The sequence below is a fragment of the Chenopodium quinoa genome, unplaced genomic scaffold (assembly GCF_001683475.1).
Source record: "Chenopodium quinoa cultivar QQ74 unplaced genomic scaffold, ASM168347v1, whole genome shotgun sequence".
Lineage (NCBI taxonomy): Eukaryota > Viridiplantae > Streptophyta > Magnoliopsida > Caryophyllales > Amaranthaceae > Chenopodium > Chenopodium quinoa.
The window spans coordinates 81529-105400 of NW_018744041.1; the positions used below are offsets into that span (position 1 = coordinate 81529).

The following is a 23872-nucleotide window of genomic DNA, read 5'->3' on the forward strand; positions in this document are numbered from 1 at the left end:
CTCGACCTTCCCGAGCCGAAAACAAAGAGGGACGTTCAGCGGCTCACCGGAAGAATGGCAGCCCTCTCGAGGTTCATCTACAGGGCCTCGAATAAGGGGTTACCTTTCTTTAAAGCCCTGAAACTCTCGAAAACAAAAGAGCTCGTTTGGGAGGACGAGCAAGGAGAAGCCTTCAAGCAGCTTCGGAGCATCTAGCTCAACTTCCAACACTGGCTAGCCCAGTAGAGGGAGAGTCCCTGTACTTGTACGTGGCTGTCAGCCCAGCCACCATCAGTGCTGTGCTGCTGAGGGAAGAAAATAAAATGCAGCAATCGATCTACTTCGTCAGTCACACTCTGAAGGATGCCAAGACCCGCTACCCCTTACTCGAAAAAGTTGCTTATGCGGTGGTGGTAGCTGCTTGGAAGTTAAGACCCTATTTTGATTGCCATCAGATAGTGGTTTTGACTGATCAGCCGCTGGAAAAGGTTCTCGGCAAAGTTAAGAAATCTGGTAGGCTGGAAAAATGGGCTTTCGAGCTCACAAAGTTCAGCATCAGCTACTAGCCGAGAGCGGCAATAAAAGCTCAAACTCTGGCGGACTTCTTGGCCGAATGCTCGTACCAGGAGACGCTGGACGATGAAAAGAAAACCTGGACTGTGTTCACAGATGGATCCTCCACCGTGAATGGTTCGGGGGCAGGGTGGTTATAACCTCTCCTGAAGGCAAGTCCTTCGAGTATACACTGAAATTTTCATTCAAAGCTTCGAACAACGAAGCCGAATATGAGGTGGCCATTGCCGGCCTAGAATTGTGCATCTCGCTGGAAGCCGAACATGTTTGTCTAAAAACAGAATCTCAGCTAGTCGCATATCAGATTGGTGGCAGTTACGAGGCCAAAGAGCCCTCGATGATACCATACCTCGCCAAGATCAAATCAGTTTTTGCAAAGCTGAGAACTTTTGAAGTTCAGCTAATCCCAAGGGGTCCGAATGCACAAGCCGATGCACTCTCTAAACTTGTTAGTTCAAATCTCACCGAGACGAACCGGTCGGTTTACGTGGAAGTGCGCCGAGAAAGAAGTGTCAACGAAGCACCTGAAGTGTGCTGCGTTGACCAGGAACCAAGCTGGATGGATCCCATCCTAGCTTTCAAGATTCGGGGAGAAATTCTCGAAGACAAAATTTTGGCCTCCAAGTTGAAGCGAACCGGTCCAAGGTTCATTGTCTTCAAGGGAGAGCTGCTGAAGAAATCCTTCTCAGCCCCGTTGCTGAAGTGCGTGGGGCCGACAGATGCAGATTACATCCTTCGGGAAATTCACCTCGGCATCTATGGGAACCACATTGGGGGAAGGACCCTAGCCCACAAAGCATTAAGGGCAGGGTACTACTGGCTCACCATGATCTCAGACGCCAAGGAACTGGTCAGAAAATGCGAAAAATGTCAGAAATTCGCACCAGTCATCCATCAGCCAGCCCAGGAGCTTCAGCCCGTGCTGAGTCCACTTCCATTTGCCCAATGGGGGTTGGATATCCTGAGCCCATTTTCGGATGCCGCATACCAGAAAAAATGGCTGATAGTCGGTGTCGACTATTTCAGTAAATGGATTGAGGCCGAAGCAGCCTCAAACATTACGAAGCAAACTGTCAGGAAGTTTATCTGGCAGAATATCATCACTCGTTTCGGCATCCCGAAAGTTTTTTTCTTTGATCATGGAAGACAATTTGATAATCTGCCGCTGAAGCGGTATACAGATCAGTTTGGCATCAAACTGGCATATTCAGCGGTTTGCCACCCGCAAAGTAACGGACAAGCCGAAGCTGCAAATAAACATATTCTGAATGCCCTCAAAAAGAGGGTAGAGGATCAAAAGTCCAAATGGCTGGAAGAGCTCCCAGGAACTCTCTGGTCCCTTCAGACAACCGAAAAAGAGGAAACGGGCCATTCACCCTTTGAATTGGTGTATGGCGCCGAAGCCGTTCTCCCAGTGGAAATTGACACTGAAAGTGTGCGAGTGCACCACTTCTCGGCCGAGAATGAGCAACTTATGAAGGAATCTCTCGATTTCCTTGACGAAGTAAGAGACTCGGCCCGAGTCAGAATGGCTGCATACAAGCAGATAATCAGCAAATTTTACAACCGAAGAGTCCAGGCAAGGCCTCTCAAAATTGGAGACCTCGTCCTTTGGAATGCTGCTGCAGTACAGAAAAACCGAATTCATGGGAAGCTCTCAGCTGCTTGGGAGGGACCCTATGAAATCTATGATGAGCTTCAGCCAGGAACGTACCGGCTTCGGCAGTTGGATGGAACTGAGCTGAAAAATCACTGGAATGCTAATGTACTTAAAAAATATCATGTGTAAATCCTTCGGGGCAGAAAAATCTTTGTAAGTACATTTTGAATTATTAATAAAAGGCCTCAGAGCCACTATTTTCTACAAACATTTGCAATCTTTACTCTTCCATTTTTTTCTTTATGTTATCTACTCTTTAAGGGTTTCCTTCGGCCCTTTCCGAAACCTTCGCCCTCAGAGCACCAGGTTTCGGATTGCCGATAAACTCGCCTTTTTAAAGAACTCTGGTCTTTCAGCTGGGGTGAAAACCTCAGTAAGACTTGTTCTATAAGGCAATGAGTCTATGGACAAATATGGGATATTGCCTTAACTGAGCCTTGTATCCCAGATGGCCATTATCTGAAACACTGCCTTCGGTTGGCCCTGTGTTGGAGATATCCATTTTTAGATAGACAGAAAATCAAGAGCAAAAGCATAACTGATAGAAAATAAACAAGGAAAACAAAAATGACCTCAGAAATCCGAAGAACAAGTCTTCAAATCTCTGGGGGGGGGGGGGCAAGAAGCACAACAAGTGCAGCTGCCTCAGCTGAGACCTTTGAGCCGAAGCCTTGTACTTAGCAAAAAAAAAAAAAAATTGAATTGAAAATTGAAATGAACTCTCGTTCAAAGCGAATTCAAACATGCAAGTTCAAAGCAAGGCAATATGAGGGAAATATCAAATTCATAAACAGGAAATCATGCTCGGACTACGAGCTACAAAGCATAAGTGTCTTAAGTAAAGAGAAATAAAATATCGGCAGCCGCCCACAAGCGGAAAATAACAGCTGTCGAAATGCGTATAAGGCAAAAAGTAAATAGTTTGTACACTGAGGCAAGCTGAAGCAAAAACAAAGGTAAAAAACATTCAGAAGCGGCATCTATCATTTTAAGAGCACGTTGATCCGCAAGATTCTAAAGACGACTGCCCGAGTCCCTAGGCTTCAGCTAAGGGGTCAGGCCTCCCAGCAAGGTTGGAGTCCAACGTGGCATCAGCCCCAGCTGCAGAAGAGGCGGGCTGAAATGGAGCTTGGGCTTCAACCTCCTTCATCTCAGCCTCCTCCATCTTAGCATCCTCGGCCTGGAGGCGGGCCAGCAGATCGACTTCAGCTTGACTGGCTTGCTGCATATGAGGATCCTTGGGGTCTTCAGCCCAGATCTCGCATTGATACCAGTCCATATCAGGCGCAGTATGGAGAGCCAATCTCCGAGCCACCCCGTAGCCGTTGAGGTAGGCAGTCGAATACTCCTCCTGGGTGTAAACCCTGAGGGCTAGCTGAGCCTCAGCATCGGTCAGCTTCTTCTGCACCTCATCCAAGGCTTTCTGGGAGGACTCCCGCTGTGCCTTCAACTGAGCCTTGGCATCAACAAGCCTCTACTCAGTCTGTTCAGCCTTGTCTCGAGCCTGGGAGAGATGTTCCTCCTGATTCTTCAGCTGAACCTCCAGGCTGGTGATGCTTTGCCGCTGAGACTCTAGCTGGACCCCAACCTCGACCAGCTCGTTCTCCCTCATTTCGCAGGCTTGGCGGTGTTGCTTGGCGTCAGCCTCCAAGATCTTGATCTTCTGCCGAGATATTTCCTCTCGGGCCAGCACTTGAGATTGAACCTCAACGTCGATTTTGTGCTCGATCTTGGCTTTGAGGCTAGGGACGTCAACCGCGTTGAAAGCTTAGAGCAGGGCCTCACCCTCATCTATTTGAGGCAAGACATCCTTCTCCATTTCAGCACAGAAAGTGTTGAAGGAGTCGATCACGACCTTAGCCCTGTGCTCGGCTTTCTCCTGCTTCAGTTGGGCAAGCTTTGCCTCTGTCTCAGCGATGTCTACCCTCCCCTGGAGCGTGTCAATCATCTCACAGGTCAAGGTGTGGTTGTAGACAACCTGCAGAACAGGGATTAAATTTAAGATAAATAAAGTTACAAGCAAATGGAGTAAACTGGAAATGCTGAAGGTGCAGAATATTATTACATACCTGCATCAGCAGCCTCTGGTTGTCTTTGGCAGGATCTGGTACTGAGGGACCGGGTTCGGCAATTCCAGCGGTTGCCCGAACAGACCACTCTCGGACTTGCTCCATTTCAGATAATTCGGAGCAACCGCCGAAGTAAGCCTCAGCGCTTTTCCTGTGTCTCCCCCAGATTTCGGCCCTAACGCCATCTGGGATAGAACACTTCTTGGCTGAGAACCCCATGTCCCCAGACTGGAAAGACTTGAAAGAGGGGAACGAAGTTGATGGTACCTCATCCACTTTTTCGGGCTCAGTCGTTACCCCTCCTTCAGCATGGTCCCCTCCAGTCTGGACCCCTTCAGCCTCCTCGAGAGGTTGACTTGTCAAGGCGTCAACCTCTCGTTGAATCTCAGCAGTGAAGCCCCTAGGGGCCTCGTCTTCAGCAGTATCCGCCTCTTCAGCTACTTCAATAACCTCAACCTCAGGGAGCTCAGCAGCACTCCCCTTGTTGGAAACCGCTTCGGGAACCCCCTCCTTTGGATCAGGAGTTCGCTGGTCCAACTCCATGTCATCAGTAGGAGGAGGTGGTGGAGGGGTCCTCGGCGGCGACGGAATTGGTGGCGGTGGCTGAGTCGGGGGTGGAGGACCCCCTGTGCCTCTTGGAACCCTGCCTCGGCCAGCAGCAGGTTCCCTTATTACAACGCCAGGCATCGGCCTCAACGTGAAGTCTCCCGGACCCATAACAGTTGGGCCCGTCCTCCTTCTCTTCCTCTGCTCCAGAGGCTGGTTGACAGGGTAAAGTCGTATCCCCTAATCAAAAGTAAATACCTAAATCCTCTAACTAAAGTAGATAGGGAAGTAGGGTCGATCTCCACAGGGAAACAAGTCTTTTTACTCCTAATTAATTATTATAATCTAAATTATCTAAGTAACCAATATTTATATTTGAGTATGAAACTAAACTACAAGGAAAAGGAATAGGGGAAAAAGCAATATATAAAAGGATCTAGGGTATAGGTTCACCAATAAATAATACTCTAGGGTAAAACATAGTAATCAATCATTGACATTGCATAAATAACATGATTAACAGGCTCTCGCAATTTATTAATCAACATAGATCTAACAGGCTCTCGCAATTTACTAGATCTAAGTTCTTATTGAAAATAGCCTTTAATATCAAATTAACAATCTGCTCGATTCATTAATTCAATATTGCTATACTTTTACAAGCCGGAATTGTAAAACGTTAAAACAATTCAATAAGAAATTATCTTGCAATACCAACAATTAATAATAGTCAATCATCAATGCATCAATTAACCAGATTGTAAAGGACTTTCCCTACGTATTACAATCACAGAATTAATCTACCGGTATTAAATCTCATCTCTCGAATCTCGACTTAACCTTTTATAAATTAATCTGCCTATTGAAACTAGACCTAAACATCAATTCTCATCTCTCGAATCTTGAATTAATATTGTCAAACTCATGCATAAAAGATAGGCCTAATCTAGTCACATAGCATTAAATCGATCAATCAATAGGAAATTAATCTAGCATTGATAATCAACAACAATAAATTACCCCTTCATATTATTTATTAGATTCCCATAAACCCTAGAAATTAAACTACTCACACATATTAAAAACTAAACAAATCAAAGCAATAAAATAAGACATGATTAAAGGAATAGAATAAATAACTAAGATTAAGAGAAGAGGAATCATTACCAAAATAAATCTTGAATACTCGGTCCAAATGCCCCGGTATCACCTATACCGAGCCCTTAATCACCGGTCCGATGTCTCTAACCGGCCCTAGGCTATTGAATCTCTGGTCGTGCTTCTCCAATGCTCGTGATTGCTCCAAAATATCTCGGGAAAATACTCAAAAAGTATAAATCCCTGCAAAAGTCAAACAAATCTACGAAAACACTAGAAAGCACCAATTAGTAATAAAAGTGGCTCTAAAGAGCCAAAAACACTACTAATTATGATCAAGGGACGGGGGTAAAATACTATATAAAATAGACACATCACTGGTCGTCCATATCGTCAGAATCCGAAGAGTCGAGCTCTAAGAGGTCGTCTGACGATAATGTAGCCTTCCCTTCTCTCCTTCTGCCCTCTTCCTCAGACTGTAGAAGTGGGGGAGCAAGGAGGGATCAGTCAAAAAAAAAAAAAGAGAAAAAAGAAGAAAAAGTTTTGCTGAAGGCGTTACCAAAGTCCTCGGCTGAGCCTTGACAGCACCAAAAGTCCCTTCACCCCTTTCCAGGGAGTTGATGGCTCTGGTCACTTCCGCAGCAGCTTGAGCGGCGAGCACTTCTTCGGCTAGCAGGGGCCTCAAAGGATCCCGCTTCTCTCACCAAGGCTTCTGCTTCAGATAATCTGCAGCAGCCTCGATCTGAAGGCCCGTTGAATGCAGATGCAGCGGACGGTCCTTCGGAGCAGTAATCGCTGGAGCTCGGTCTAAGATGACCCTTTCAGCGTTCACTCCCAGTTGATCGTAGTCGATTTCGGAGGTAGCCTCACTCATCTCTGAAAGGAGAAGGTGAAGGTTAGCCTTATGATATAAACAAAACAAATGAAGCAATAATAAATTAATGTCCTCGGCCCCAGCCGAAGGTACTTACCCCAGACCGACAACTGCCAACGTCTTCTTTGGAAGACGTAGTGGTTATCTGGAAGCCATCGGGTGGGGATGAACTTCATTCGGCCACTCCCCCCAGGATTTTTCTGCTTCCCGAAGAAGTCCATCTGTTCATAACTGAGGTGGCTAGCGGCATCAGGGTCTTCGGGACCCAAGTCCTGCATGTTCGGATCGGGCCTGAAGAGATAACGGGGGGCCCCAAAAAAATAGGGGTGCTCCGGATCAGCAGGAGCCCTTACCCAGATCCACTGGCCTCTCCATTCCTTATCCGAAGAATCGTTCGGCCACATATTCAGGTATTGAGGATGGCTCTCGATTCGCCACCAGCCGGCCCCATGGTGACCGTATACGCTCTGGGTGTTCTACACCAGCTGATGCATCCTTCGAAAACAATGCAAGTTCGGTTCAACATCAAAGAACCGACATACCCAGAGATAGGTCATCACCCGCCGAATACTGACGGGCGTCAACTAGCACAGGGAGATCCTGTACTTTATCAAAATGTCCCTGGCGAAGGGATCTAAGGGAAACGAAGCCCGTACTGAAGTTGTCGAGTATATACCCCCACATACCCAGGGGGAGGGCGATGAATTCTGTCAGTCGACGAAGGCATTCGACACCAATACCCATCTTCCTCAAAGATGCCATAGTGCAACTCAATCTGTTCGGCAAATCGATAAGCTTCGGCGTGCCTAACCGACCAGTAATAAGGGGTATTGTCCCTCATAGCTCTCTGGACTTCGGCATTTTGCCATTCAACATGCCCATGTAGCAAATCTCAAAGCACAGGAGGCAGATCTTCCTCCTGTTCAGCAACCCCAGCCTCGGCACCCTGCTGAGGGGCAGCCGCGTTCAAGGGGACCGCCGGAATCCCCCTTTCCAGGTCTTCCTCGACGCGTTCCCCGTTCCATACGTCGGCGCGGTCCCTAGGGTCCCTGGCCTGACCTCGCCTTCCAGTCCGGCGACCTCTTAAGCAAGCCATTGATGAATTCGCGAGAAAGGAAGTTGGGAAAAGAGGAATTCTTTGAAAAAACTAAGAAAATCAAGGGAAATTCGAAGAAAATTACCTTTATGAGAATCAAAACTCGCCGATTCAGTTGGTCGGAGCAACGGGTTTGAGCGTCAAGCTTTGATTTCGGGTGTGGAGTGAAGTTTCGAAGGGGAAGCAATGGTTTTTCAAGGAGTTGAGAGCTAATTGGTGAAGAAATGAGGACAGAAGAGCAAATTCGGCCTTATATTTCCAGAAAATGGGAATTTCGAAGGTCAGAATGCTTAATTTCTCTTAAATACCTCCTTAAGTAACCGTTAAACACTCTCTCTCTTAAATAACCGCCCATTATCCACTCAACTTCCCCACTAATTATCCTAATTACAGTTATTTAGTTAATGACTGTTTAAAATTCAAATCTTTTGATTTAATTAAATCATTTACTTCCCTCCATTTTTATTGGATCTATACCCGACCCGTCATCCTTCCAAATCGAGTCTGGGGGGCAAGTTGTTTGGGTCCAATTAAGCCAATTGGGCCTAGTCATTAAATGATTCAATATTCCAAGGTCAAGGCCCAAGCCTCCATTAAGCCAAGTCAGCATAAGGTCAAGCAGCCCAAATTGTCATGGTCAACCCATGACTATTTCCGGCCCAATCATCCTCCTCCCTTTATCATGCTAAGGTATAAAAGCCTTCAATTGCACCATTTATCATTCATTCACAACTAAAGCCTCAAGCATTAACCCTCTTGCATAGCTTTTCTCTCTAAACACTGTTTGACTTCGGCATCGGAGGGGTTTTCCTCAGATCCACCCCCGAGGCCAGTTTACGTGTGTTTGCTGTGCAGGAAACCCTTCGGCCCAACATTATTTGGACCGGGCCAGTCTTCATCCACCTTATTGGACCTTCGGCAGGGTCCCATTGTTTCACCCGAAACAATTATTTAAGCTCAATTTGCTGTTGTTATTTAATGGTTTTTAAGTGACAAACATTAAATTGTTGATATATTGCTTAGATGGTGGTATTAGATGCACATTCTTTGTTGAAAATGTGATGCAATGTACTACGTACTTTTTTAAAAAAAAAAAGAAATTAGAGCTAAAATATAAGCATACTTGTAAGAGTTATGGTTGGAATAGAGTTAAGTTGCAAGCGACGTTTCTGCATTTATGTTAAAGTGGCAGTCATCTTATGAAACTGTATGGTGAGTTACAGAGTTCCATCAATCTTTCATAATACACCACTTTATTATATTATACTCCAATAGACCAATACTCCATATATTTATTTTTATTTTTATTTTTTTTTAAAAAGAAAGTGAATTTCTGAAATAAATGACTTTTTAAAAAAAAAAATATATATATATATATACTTCTCATGTCTGAAACTTTTCTAACATATTTGAATTAATGAGAGCAGTTTGGTGAAACTGTGAAAGTATTGCGTATGTTACAACATATTATAAGAACATCACCAAACTTTACATGTACTTTTTTAGTTCTGGACACTGGAAACCTTTTCCATTACCACGAACTTTATTTGTGTGTCTTTGGGTAATAATGCAAGTAATATTTTATAATGTATTTTTTGGATAAAAGTCTATAGATTTTTATACTATCTCCATTTCAAATCGTTGTTGCAAATAATTTGAAACGGAGGTAGTTAAACTTGTTATAAGCTGTAAATTTGTAATGATCCCAATTTATTGTTTAGTTCTGGTTACAACTACGCATTTAAACAATCAGTTTAGAAAACAACATTACTGCTAGATTGTGACGAATTTCAAAATTGTTCTTCATAGCTTCAACAGTTCCTGTTTACAGAACTAACACCGCGAGAATAACTTGAATTCTCTTATAAGTGTATAATGTCAGCCACAGATCAGAAAGAAAAGAACAAATAAAATAGATGTGTCTCATATCTTAGCGGTAACATCCAGGATAATGTAGTATTATGAATAAGCCAGTAGAATTCACATTTATTAATAACTCATCCACAGCAAGCACAGATCAAGTAGCCGTGGTCAATGGGAGCTGTCAACTGAGACTGGTAGCTTGCTGAAGCATTGTTGCTGAAACACATTCCACAAGACGATGATTATAGCTGCATATCAAGTAAAATGTTGGATGACTTGATAATCTTGTGGTTGTGAACAAATCTCGCCTTGATGTGAACAAAAACTTGCAAAAGACCGAAAGTATAAAGTACATAATCTCGCTTTTAATTAGAGTAGTTACAGCAGTACAGCTCATGAAGAGAGATTTAGTGCACACTTGGATTATTGAAGGGGGGGGGGGGGTTATTACGCTAGTATTAAGGTTACATTACCCAAAGGGTGGACAGAGTACTAATGCTCATATTGGGAGTTGTACTGGTATACTTGTATTTCCCCAAGGTTGGAATAAAATTTTACTCTCAAGGTGACACTTCTCCACCTCTTGCTCCTTCCTTAACCACACAGCAGCAGCCGCCGCCACCGCCACCAACTACCTCTTCAATTTCATAGGCAACTCTTACAGAGTTACAGGACACATTTGCAACAGGAAAGAATTCCTAAGAATATCTGACATTTTTTTTTTCAATTTTCTGAACATGAACACTGCATCATTCTTGACTAAAATGTACTACTACCTCTGTTAAATGTTATGTGCAACTTTGGGGTATTGTTTGTGAAATATAAAATATTGCAAAGTTGCACATAACATTTAACGGAGGTAGTACAATTAACAGGTAAAGAGTATAAAAACCTTAGTGAATAAATCAGAAATCTGAAGCAAATCTCGGGCATAATGGCAATCCAACAAGATTCAAATCAAGTATATTCAAGATTACACGAGCAATCTTTAGTCTTTCTAAGTATCTTAGGCAAAGTCCATGGAACAGAGATTCAGTCCATCCTGCCAGTGGAAACAACCAACCCAAGGTGTGCAATGAGAGCAACAATAGACCAATTTCAACAACAACAACAACAACAACAACAAAAAAAAAAAAAAAAAGAGAGACCAATTTAACAAAGGATACTCCTATCAGGTTTATATTGATAAAATCCGCTCACATAATTAAGCATGAGACTGCTATGAATCCACAATCGGCCCAGACCTAGATGGCCCACAATCCAATACGGGTTTATACAAGGAGGCCCAGGGTTGACAAAGATCATAACCAGAAGTAAAATGGTGGAAAGCAGCAAGAGCAAAAAGGAGAAGGACAAGAAGAACAGTAGACTTTGGTAGCAAGCCAAATAAGGAAAGAAGAAAACTGATTTTTCTTGGTGCCATGGCCACTGCACCTTGTTATGCTTTTGTAGGCTAGAAGACAACTTTAATTAATATTAGGGCATTGTAATTGCTTGAGAGTAGCCATAGTATATAAGACATTTTGTTTAGCAGTAGCAACCATCCAGAATTGAGTGACTTGACGTGAGATTTGTAGCCTCATGAGAGTTATAGCCTAAACCTATATTTATCTTCCTTTCAATACTCAAGCTTTTGCCTTAAATTCGTATAAATTAGTGTGATTGTGACTGCGAAATCTGGTCCATAACAGAGACCTTATAGAAAACATATGTTTGTTAAGATTTAAGCCTTAAGCCCAGTTAGAATCATTTCCACAATACATACATATACTTTGATTTGGTTTAAGAATCTGGATGAGTATATGACAGCTTGGAATCAGAATGAACTTGCATTTAAAACTACTGGAGATATGCATGCCATAATTGCCATTTAACATTAAAAAGAGAAGAAAAGTGTAAAAATATTTTAAAAAGAAAGGTTTAATTAATCAAGGAACAACAAAGCAATAACTTAGCACATGAACCAAGTCACTTACCCATACAAAGCTAAGATTAAGGGAACCGATATCAAATGCATCAGCAACTGCTTAAATTTGCCTTGATGTGAACAGCATTATTCTATATACAGGCTACACAAATCTGCATAAAAGATGGAAAAAATTAAACAGTATTGAACATGCCTAATAAAACCTATATGAGGGTTATAAGCTATAAATTATCAAAGACTACTAATTCTTCTTGAAAGATGTACTATAAACACAAAATAGCAAGTAACCAAGAATTCAAATATTCTATTACCTTCATGCAGTCAAGTAGGGGTGTTAACGAGCCGAGCCGAGACCGAGCTTGGGTAGCTCAGGCTTGGCTCGCTGCACTATTGCTCGAGTTCGAGCCTTGCCTCAAAAATCAAAGACTTCTCACAGCTCTTTCACTAGCTTGCAAGCTTCTTTGATTACGGAAAACAACCCTTATCCACAAACCAAATGAGCCTAGAACACACCATCAGTGTTTATCCTTGATTGACACGCTGAAAAGAGCTACCAAGAGTCACTGCCCCAGTCTGCACCATGCTGAATCAGAACCATTTATGCTTACTGACTCTTGGTAATGTTGGTATTCTGCAAGACAGCTTACAGCCAGCCGAACCATAACAAAAGACTGTCTCACAGTGTCCTCTTGCAGTTTATGATAATCATCCACCCAAAACCCTACACAACTAAAAGAAATCTGCACACTTCTGCTGCCTGCTGTACACAACAAAAGACCATCTCAAAGTGCAAACATGCAGTTCTTTGATATTTATCCCCCCCCCCCAAAACGCAACGCAACTGTAGCAGCTCTGGGAAATTCTGCAGCCTGACCAATCAGCAGCTGGAAGCTGTTTCTCTTCAAGCTTGACCTGCACAAAACTACCCTCACACCACACCTTTTCAACTCTAGGAGAGTAAAAGACAGCAGGGATATCTCACTTGATTGCGCACACTGGGAAACCTCTTCTTGATATTCATTCTTGTGAGCAAACACTGGAAAATTGTCTCTACCTCTCACTAATGACTGCTGACGACTTCATTAGCTGATGATCCCCAAAGTCCGGCAATTTTTCCCATCAACAAAGAAAGAAAGCACCGCTCTACCACACACAATATGGCTGGGCAGATAAAACATTATATACTAATATTAGATAAATTAACAGATTCATCTTCTGAATCATCCACATTAGGGCCACCAGAACATTTTTCCACCAAACTATGATCAATCCACTTTTCAATCCATCCCAATCTTCTTTCTAGACTGAGTATACTGATATGCATAATACGAATATCCACCTGGACCACTTTTGCACAAGCTCTAAGTAGGATATAGTAATCAGCATGGGCAATGTAACCTAAAGAGCCATCACCCCTCTTCCGTGAATAGTGTAGGTGGTCACGTCTCTTGACTTCCACCCTTGGTGGTATGTAACAGAAACAGTGTTCTTCCATATCTATTTTCAGATATTTAAGAGCTATATCTTCCAAATTTTGAGATGAATCCTCATATCTATCCATAGTTGCTGGAAATTGACATGTTTGTGAACTTTGCTGAGTATTATCAGCACTTGGATCCCAGTTGGGGCTGTTATAGTTAGACTGAAACCCATTATCAGCTGCTGAAGAGCTGGAAATTTCTTTATCTCTATGCTTCTTGCAGTCCTTTGATGGGGTACTGCAAAATTTATCATTGTCCCTTGGTCTCTTCTGATTTGATCCAGATTCAAACTCCCCATATGTTTTGATGTCCTGAAGAGAAGTTCCTTTTTAATTAAAAAAAAAAAAACAATGATTCTTTCAAAAAACATAAAAAATCCAATGATAAGAACAAAGATGTACAATATATTCTCAGTACAATAGAAGTGACTTAATTCAATAAAGAAACTAAAATTCTACCGTCCAACAGTTACTAATGCTAGTTACCACTTACCAGTTTGGCAAAAACAAGAATTCACAGTAAATTCTAAACTACTGGAAAATCTGGACCACCCTACAAATTGTTCCCATATATGTTTAAGCATAGGCAAACAAATCAAAGCCCAAAGCATAACATAGTGGCACACACATCACAGACTTGAGGCACCACGAGTACTTATAAATCATTTAAACCATGTTTGTTTTGACTAGTATAATAACAGCTACAAACACCTCCATCCCTCAATTTATTCACACTTACTTAGCACTCCATTAAAACTCTTATATTAATTTGTATACCCTTTTATTGTTCTTACTTTACACAGCCATTTCTTTTTTTCTGCCCACTGTTATTTAATCAATATTCTGGATGTATTCCATTTTTTGTGGACGGTTCCTTATGACGATTCATATTAGCTGATCCAAATCATTTTGGGACTAAGGCCTTTAATTGTTGTTGATGTTACCTAATAAGGGTGTTCTAAATTGTTTCACATCTCTTTTTTGGGATAAAAATCATCTATTTAATTCCCTTAAGGGTACAAACATTAACTCATATTTATCTCTCTTTTTCAAAGCAAGCCATATGCTCCTCCACTGACCACTTTCCATATAAAAATACTTAAACAATCACATGCTTTACCCTACCTTATTATTTGATAGGATACCCCACCCATATTAAAGTTTGAAACTTTGAATATATGTACAAAACCCTTCTCTAAAAAAAATTTAAAAAAAAAATTAAAAAAAGTGTTGAAGGGAGAACTATAATGAAATATTCACATTCATTCTACCAAAGTAATTGAGCTATTATTCATTGAATTAATTTAGAAGGACAAAAAAGGACTGAAGTGATGAATCAGATCAGGTAGCTTGTTTTGGTGCACTGATTCTTGCACTTCACCAAATACACTATGTTGCTGTGAAGAAGTCAGTGCTTCCATGCTAAATATTCCTCTTTGTAAAACCTAAGCTCAGAACTAACTGCTCAATTGATGTTGTTCAGACTTTTCCAAAGAACTGAATTCTTAGAAGTATCCAACACAAATGAAGAAATCATTCCATATTTCCCTATTGAGTTTCAAAGATCCCACCCAAGCATCCTTATCTGTATTAGATGTTGGATGAATAAAAAACGAAGGATTTGGCATGATATTGGAGTGTTAAGAGTAACAAAGTATTCAAGCCATAGCACCAACCACTTCATGAAGGCATAAATCAGGTCAGCATCATCTAATTAATAAAAATAAGTAAATCGAAGATAGTAGCCAATGCAGATATATATTTTCATAAAGAAAGGCTATGGCTTATCAGAAAAATTAATCAATGTACCTCTCGATTTTTCTTGTAAAAATCCCAAAGTTCTTCTATAAAAGTAGGATCCTTGTATAATGGCTCAACACCAGCAAATACGACATCCTTGCAATACTGAAGATAGGTCGGTAAATCTTTGGAATATTCTGCCAAATCGAGAGAATAATAAAAGGGCAATGAGAAAGAAACAAAGCAAACAACACAACAAAAAATACATATATATTTGGAAGTAGACAGCTAGGGCACTGAATATTTTTTTCATTTGGAAAAAGTGCTCCAACATTACCAAATTTATCACTCAAATCATCGTATTTCTTTTCAAGGTTGCGCAAAAAAGCTCAGTGCTACCAGATTCAAATTTATGAACAGACGACAAATTTGTCTCAGGTTCTCCACCCAAATTTGTAGATGCTTCTTCAGCCCCCTTCTTTGCATTGGACTTCTCAAAACTTGCTGCCTGACCATCCTTTGAGGAGACAATAGGAGGAGACAGAGTAGATTCCCATTTGCCAAAGCCATTGAGATTATACAGAATCCTAATTGTGACAATCAGTATTGACATCACACAAACACGAGATGGAAGCTTTTCCTCACTTGCAGACAACCATAAATCAGGAGGCATTGACCACTCTTGTATGCGGCAGGCATATGGAAGAATTTTTTCCACAGGAAGAGATAACTGCTTTAGATAACGATAAGCTATTCGGTAAAAGTTGACTGGGGGCAAATTCAGGCCTACAGATTGAGCTATAGATGCTGCCATTGATTCCAACTTCTGTAAAGGAAGTTGTTTAGGCTTAAACATAGAACTTGCTTTTAATGGACATACAACCAAAGCATGTTGATGGTATCTCTCAATCTGTAAGATGGATTCAGCAATCTTAGGAAAAGCACCAAAATAAGGAAGCTTCCCTTCAATAGACCATTTTATAATGTCGGTTGGAAGAACCGGTTCTTTAGCGATATGACAGGCCAAAAATGAAACAGCCAAGGAGCACGATAAGGGTATCGTTTTTTTCAAAGATCTAATCCAAATTATTACCATACGTTCTTTATGCATATTTCGATGCTCTTTTAAACAATGCTTTCCAACTTGGCGTCTCTTTTCACCTGAAAACAAAATGAAGGCCCTCTACATGAATAAGTAGGCTAAATAACTAACAAATATATGGACAAATGTTGAAATGACTGAGAAAACAAAGGCTTCAAACAAACTGGTCTCAACTTAAGCTTAATACTGCATGATATACCACCTAGCATATCTAATGCCTTAAAAAACTTACTCAAGTGACACTAGTCAATCCCTACACTATATTTGCACGAGTCAATAGCACATGGAATTCTCAAAAGAACATGATAAATCAATCACTACACTACATTTGGCACAAGTCAATAGTAAATGACAATCTCAAGATAACCAATGCAGTCATACCCAATAAATCAATCACTACACTTTTTTTGGCACGAATCAATAGCACATGGAATTCTCAAGATAACAAATTGCAACCATAACCAATAGAATTCTCCAAATAACCAATGCAACCATACTCGTTTTCAACACAAGTCAATAGTATAAGACATTTGCAAAATAATCAACGCAACCGTACCCTAATCATCAACAAAACAAAAACATCAAAATTCACAAATAATAACTTTTTTACCAGTTTCAGAATCCATGATAGTTTTATCAGCCCAATCATCAGCAAAAACCCGAGTAGAAGCAACAAAGCGCAACCAAATAGAAGCAGCAATCCCACAAATCAAAGGAGTAATACCAAAATTCTGCACAAGAGATTCACACTGAAACTGAACCATCAACTGAAGACCCAAAACATATCTCTTACGAATAGCATTGTAGTAATCTTGTACATTGAATGTGCCCCCTTTAAGGTTCTTCCCAAAATCGGCGGGTTCAGTGGGACCCAGATGGTTGTCGTGGGGTTCAGTGGCGGGAGCAGGAACAGGGGCAGCGCGTCTGTTGGCGGCGTTGTAGATGGCGCCGCCACGGATGCCTTTGTCGACGAAATCTTCGTCGGCGTTGGCCTTGTCGATGATGTCGGCGGCTTGGGATTTGCAGTTGGTGTTAAGAAAATAATGCAAATTTTCTATTTAATCAAATTTGAGGGAGAAATAAATTACATAAACAAAATGTCTATTTATACCAAAGTGCGAAAAAAAAACCCCTCTTTTCTCTAAGTTATTTTTCTTCTCTCAGATTTTCTCTTGAAACTATTACATACAAATGAAGGAAATGCTCAATTTATAGTTTTCCTAAACAACCTAAGCCATTTAAAATTTAGCTTGCAATATTTATTACCATTAGTTATTTTTCCCTATATTTGGAAACACCTTTAATTTTCACTGGTAATGCATGGTTATTTAATAACCATTTATTTTTTTCTTTATGTTTCTTAATTATCTGCCAACAATCTCCCAGTTGAAGACTGATTTCAATCTGTCTTCACAACAAGGAGTAGAACCTCAACTAGTCTTTTGTCATTTTAAGACCAATTGATGTTGAGCACAATTTCAACTTGTCAATCGTCACTGTTTTCGTTAACATGTCTACTGGATTCTTACTGCCAAGAATCTTTTTAAGAGTTAACACTTCATCTTCTAGAAGAGACCTGATAAAGTGATAACGAATACCGATGTGCTTTGTTCTTGAGTGAAACGCCGAATTCTTTGCTAAATGTATAGCACTCTGACTATCGCTATACAAAATATTATTCACTTGTTTGAACCCCAGCTCATCTAACAAACCTTGAAGCCATATCATCTCTTTACTAGCTTCGGTCACTGCCACATACTCAGCTTCTGTAGTGGATAAAGCAACAATCTTTTGTAGTTGGGACATCCAACTTACGACTGTATTTCCAACTGTAAATACATAACCCGTTGTGCTCTTTCTATTATCGACTTCACCGCTAAAGTCTCAAAATCCATTTAACAGCTTCCCAATGGACTTTTCCTGGATTGGACATAAACCTGCTTACAACTCCCAATGCATGTCCAATATCTGGTCTTGTACAAACCATTGCATACATCAAACTTCCAATAGCCGAGGCATAAGGAACCTTGGCCATATATCCTTTGATAGACGAAAATGACTCGCCAGCGGTGTACTAACAGGCTTAGCATCACCCATATTAAATCTCTGAAGAACACGTTTGATGTACTCTGATTGTGATAACTGCAAAGTGCCTCTCCGCTTATCTCTTGTGATTTGCATTCCTAAAATCTTCTTTGTTGGACCCAAGTCCTTCATGTCAAATTCCTTTGACAATTGATGCTTCAACTTTATAATATCATTCATATCAGAACCTGCTATTAACATATCATCAACATAAAGTAATAGGATGATATAACTGGATTGATATCTCTTGAAGTAGCAACAGTGGTCAGCGTTGCACTTCTGGAAATCTTCCTTGTGCATGAAGTTATCAAACTTTTTGTACCATTGTCTTGGGGCTTGTTTTAGCCCGTATAAACTTTTCTTAAGTTTGCATACCATCTGCTCTTTCCCACTTTTTATAAAACCTTCTGGCTGGTGCATGTATATTTCTTCATCAAGATCTCCATGAAGAAATGCAGTCTTCACATCTAACTGCTCGAGATAAAGATCTTCAATTGCAACAATACTCAACACTGTTCTAATGGTATTGAGTTTCACAACAGGAGCGAATATCTCATTATAATCAACTCCTTCTTTCTGTTGAAAACCTTTGACAACTAGTCGAGCCTTATACCTCTTGGAATCATCGTGCTCCTTTTTTGCTCGATATATCCATTTGTTATGAAGGGCCTTCTTACCTATGGGTAACTCAGTTAGTTCCCATGTCTGGTTTGAAATCAGGGATTGCATTTCATCTTTCATTGCAAGCCCCCACTTGCTAGCATCTCTGGTCTGGGATGCTTCATAATAATTTTCTGGTTCCCCATCATCAGTTAATAACAAATAATTCATATATTTTCTATTAGGCACATGTGGTCGAGTACTCCTTCTTAGTGTAGGAGTTGGACAAGAAGGTTGTTGTATGTCATTTGATTGCGATGTACTGCCCTGTACAGTCTGTTCTTCTTGTTGCGGAGTACTTATGATAGTGTACTCTTGCATCGTACTGTCTGGGACATAATCTTCATCAATGAATGTAGATTCTTTTTGATTTGTTTCATAACTCTCAATTTTATGCCTATCTTTGTACATGACTCTTTCATTGAAAATTACATATCTTGAACGAATAATCTTTTTGCTTTCATCATCCCAAATGCGGTATCCAAACTCATCTTCGCCATAACCGATAAAAGTGCAAACTTTTGATTTAGGATCAAGCTTATTTCTGCCTTGATCACTAATGTGCACATAAGCTATACAACCAAATACCTTTAAGTGCGAAAATTTGATCTCTTTGCCGCTCCATACCTCCTCTGGTAATTTGTACTCCAATGGGGTTGATGGTCCTCGATTGATCAAGTAAGCTGTTGTATTGACTGCTTCTGCCCAGAATTGTTTTGGTAGACCTGACTGTATACGAATGCTTCTAGCTCTTTCTGTCAATGTTCGGTTCATCCGCTCAGTTATGCCATTATGCTGAGGCGTACCTGGCACAGTTCTTTCCATCTTAATACCATGCTCGTAGCAAAACTTCTTGAATTTGGTGTCCTCATATTCTCCGCCATTGTCGGACCTGAATCTTTTGATCTTCAGACCTGTTTCATTTTCAACCCTAGCTTTCCATATCCTGAAAACTTCAAACACTTCGGACTTGTATTTTAGAAAGTAAACCCATACTTTCCTAGAGTGATCATCAATAAAAGTCACAAAGTACTGTTTTCCACCTATAGACTGGGTGGTTGTTGGTCCCCACACATCAGAATGAACAAGCTCCAATTTTTCTTTCATTGGAGTTCTTCCATATGTCTGAAAGCTTACCCTCTTCTGCTTTCCAAGTATGCATTCTTCACACATGTCTAAATTCACAGATTTTAGACTAGGGATTTTTCCAATTGAATGCATGAACTTCATTCCTTTCTCACACATGTGACCAAGTCTTTGGTGCCATAACTTGGAATTTTCATTCTCTGTTGCAACTGCAATCGAATAACACGCTCCAGCTGTCAAATAGAGAGTACCATTCTTTTTACCATGAGCAACTATCATTGCTCCCTTCGAAATCTTCCAATTATCACCTTGAAAGATTATAGTGTAACCTTGACGAGCCAACTGCCCAATTGAGATCAAGTTCTTTCTTAGGTCGGGAACATGTTTGACATCCTTCAGCTCCCAAGCTGACCCATTTAACTTAATTTTGACATTACCTTGACCAACAATATCACAAGGTTGGTCATCACCAAGGTATACCTGTCCAAGGTTTCTATGGACATACTTCTCAAAAAAGTTTTTATTAGAAGTAGCATGGAACGATGCTCTAGAGTCTAATACCCAAGACTCTTCTTTGCTCTCCAATGAGCATATCAACGCATCATCACCTTCTCCGGTAGAAGTGACATTTGCCTCTGCCTTCACTTCTTTGCCTTTTGGTGTTCCCTTGCACTGATTTTTATAGTGCCCAATCTTTCCACAATTCCAACACTCCACAGTCTTTGAGTTTTGGAAATTATTTGGATTCCTGGATTTTGACCTCCTATCACTGGATTGTTCTCGATAGTTTGATCTTCCGCGTTCATTCCTTCTGATTAAATTTCTTCCTCTTGACTCTGTATGCAATACTGAAGAGGATGAAGATTCACCTGATTCTCTTCGTCGAATCTCCTCACTAAGAACCAGATCACGAACGTCATCAAACTTCAACTTGTTATTTCCCGATGAGCTACTCACAGCTGTGACTGTAGCATTCCAACTATCTGGCAGGGAAGATAAAAGTATTAACGCTAATACTTCATCATCAAATTTGATTTCAACAGAACTCAATTGGGTTGTGACAGAATTGAGTTCATTAAGGTGTTGAGCTACCGATCCACCTTCCGACATCCTCAAACTAAACAACCGCCTCATCAAATGAACTTCATTGGAGGCTGATGGCTTCTCATACATATTAGAGAGAGCTTTCATGAGACCTGCCGTTGTGGTTTCCTTTGCAATGTTAAACGCCACATTGTGTGATAACGTCAATTGAATAACTCCGAGTGCTTGTCTATCTAAAAGCTTCCATTCTGCTTCTTGCATGCCATCTGGCTTTTTCTCTTCTAGAGGTTGATAGAGTTTTTTCTGCTATAAATAATCTTCAATCTGCATTTTTCAAAATCCGAAATCTTTACCATCGAATTTTTCAAGTTTAACTTCTCCTTTGTTTGCAGCCATTTCTCCCACTCAAATTTGACTTTTTCTTTTAGGATCGTTTTTATTTTTATCGTAATGTGGACTAATTGTCAACCAAGCTCTTGATACCAATTGTTAAGAAAATAATGCAAATTTTTAATCAAATTTGAGGGAGAAATAAATTACATAAACAAAATGTCTATTTATACCAAAGTGCAAAAAACACAACCCCTCTTTTCTCTGAGTTATTTTTCTTCTCTCAGATTTTCTCTTGAAATTATTACATACAAATGAAGAAAATGCTCAATTTATAGTTTTCCTAAAACAACCTAAGCCATTTAAAATTTAGCCTGCAATATTTATTACCATTAGTTATTTTTCCCTATATTTGGAAACACCTTTAATTTTCAATGGTAATGCATGGTTATTTAATAACCATTTATTTTTTTTCTTTATGTTTCTTAATTATCTGCCAACAGTTAGAGCAGTAGAAGCAGCCATTGTCGTCCATGTAAAGGCCGAGAGAATTGCAAGCGCTGCATACCAATTTGCTTGGGTCGGTTTCTGCCATTGTAGGTGATGGTTTCCAAATTACCCTAACAAAAAACCATGCAAATTCTGCAAATTGAGAATGGCGGATCCAGGGGTCACTACCGCAACTAGTCAATAATTAATGCAAGAATATTAAAAAAGCTAATAATTGACAAAAAAAAAAAAAAAACATTCCAAAAGTATTAAATTACGTAGTATTTACATATCCATATTACAACCAAATAAAAAAAAAAAAAAAAAACTAAAATTGCTCTCTACAAGTTTTCATGTTTTGATATCGATCTAATATCATTTATATCAACATTCAAAAACATATCTCTCTATATAAGTAACCAAGCAATCAGTCAACATTTGATCTCTCATGTTATTATGCGATTAATCTTTCACTAACGTCATTCCAGAAAATACTCTTTTTACACTTGCCATTGCAAAGAGTTAGAATCAACTTCAAAAGCAAGTACACTCGTTCATGGGTTTCATGCTTTCCCGTCTCAACAAGTTTCACGGAAAGCTCAATAAGACTCTTCAAATTCCAAAACCTCTCATCATATAGCAACAATGAAATTATCAAGAGAATAACCAAACAAATTCAATTCATTACTTGGAAACTCAATAAAATAGAATTCGGCAAGTTGGATCAATTTATTTTTTTGTCAACTGAAGCAAAACGATTAGTGGGATTAAAGTAAGGCATACATACAAGTAATTCCTTACATACCTCCGGAAATCAATTTCAAGAAATCAGAAATGCAATTATCCAAACTAATCAATTCCAAACAAAAAAATAATAATAATAATAATATCAGAAATTCAATATTATCAATTCCTAAAAAATTCAGAAACGCTAACTGCCTATCAATTTGATAAATTTAATAACAAATCAACCATTTGAAAGAACATACACACTAATCAACTAGATTAAATAACATAAACGGCTCAATTAACAACAAAATCAACTCAACAAGTGAACAATTAGTGTAAAATACGAAGTTAAAAACGGGAAAATCAATCGAGTAAGGTACCTAAAAGGCTGTAAGAATGGAGCCGTGGTATGATTGAGAAACGCTAGATTGCTAAGATTGGAGAAAGAATTTCTGTGGTAGTTTGAGCGAATTCCAACGATGAATGAACTTCTGTATAATTCGACCTGAATTGAGTATATTAACTATTAAAGCTGGGGTTTTGGGTTTTGGTGTTTATTATTGTGTGTTGTTTTCGCTGCCTTTGATACGGAGAAGGCCAGTTGGGTTTAAAGGAAAGCAATTTTGATACGGGCCAGACCGAAGAAATCGGTTTGGTCTGGATGAGAAATTTTTAAAAGGATCTTCGGTGCGGTTTAGTTCAAAATCCTTTAGAATTCGGTCTTGTTTCTTTGTTTAAATTATGAACATAAACTATGTAATGTCTAAACTTTTATTCACAATGTTACGTATTTTATATTTTGAGTTATATCGTTTTAGACGTTCAAAATAGACATTATGAGTAAATAATCATGTTCCTTATACTACGTATTTATTTTTTAGTGTGTTTTATGTACGACAAGCCACATCATGGGTCCGTTTATAAAAAAAAACATAAGTAACCCCTGTAACATTAATCGAGTAATCCCTTTTAACATTGATCGAGTAATCCCTTTTAACATTGATCGAGTAACTCATATAACACCGACGAAATAACTCATGTAACACTGACCGAGTAACCCCTATTACACTAACGAATTAATCTCTATAATGGTTTATGTCGAAACCCATTGTATTCTACTTGTGAGTGTCCCATATTAGAGAAAGAGAAGGGATGGTGATAGAGTATAAAACATATTCCTAGGTCATTAGCTTAAGCTTTTGGTTGAATTGGTCCTCTATCAATGGTTTCACTTTATAAAGTGGATGAGTTATTCATACTATTGTCAATTGGTTTTAGTATGGAAGCTCCAAAGCCTTGTTTGTGGACCCAACTCTCCTCCTCCTTGTTCGGGATGCCCAAACCCATTTCATATTGTTTCAAAATTCAACAGTTTATCACACTGTGATGCCAACCACTTATAAGAATTTGTATGAAACAATATATATTAAAGTGATGAAGAA

At 39.9% G+C, this 23872-nt stretch overlaps 1 protein-coding gene and 1 pseudogene across 1 annotated transcript; one reads left to right on the top strand and one right to left on the bottom strand.

Moving 5' to 3' along the window:
- Window positions 1-302: 302 nt before the first annotated feature.
- Window positions 303-2603, top strand: LOC110690375. Its single transcript, XM_021867194.1, has 3 exons — window positions 303-526; window positions 649-1725; window positions 2474-2603. Exons 1-3 carry the CDS (start codon window positions 303-305, stop codon window positions 2601-2603), a joined length of 1431 nt encoding a protein of 476 aa, XP_021722886.1.
- A 7070-nt stretch (window positions 2604-9673) lies between these two features.
- Window positions 9674-23154, bottom strand: LOC110690380 (annotated as a pseudogene).
- Window positions 23155-23872: the final 718 nt, after the last annotated feature.

Excerpts from the sequence above, each read along its gene's own strand:
- LOC110690375 (XM_021867194.1), top strand. The coding sequence starts at position 303 with ATGCAGCAATCGATCTACTTCGTCAGTCACACTCTGAAGGATGCCAAG. Across the intron at positions 527-648 it reads TGGGCTTTCGAGCTCACAAA|ATGGATCCTCCACCGTGAAT; the intron begins GTTCAGCATCAG and ends CTGTGTTCACAG. Across the intron at positions 1,726-2,473 it reads GATAATCTGCCGCTGAAGCG|GGTTTCCTTCGGCCCTTTCC; the intron begins GTATACAGATCA and ends CTACTCTTTAAG.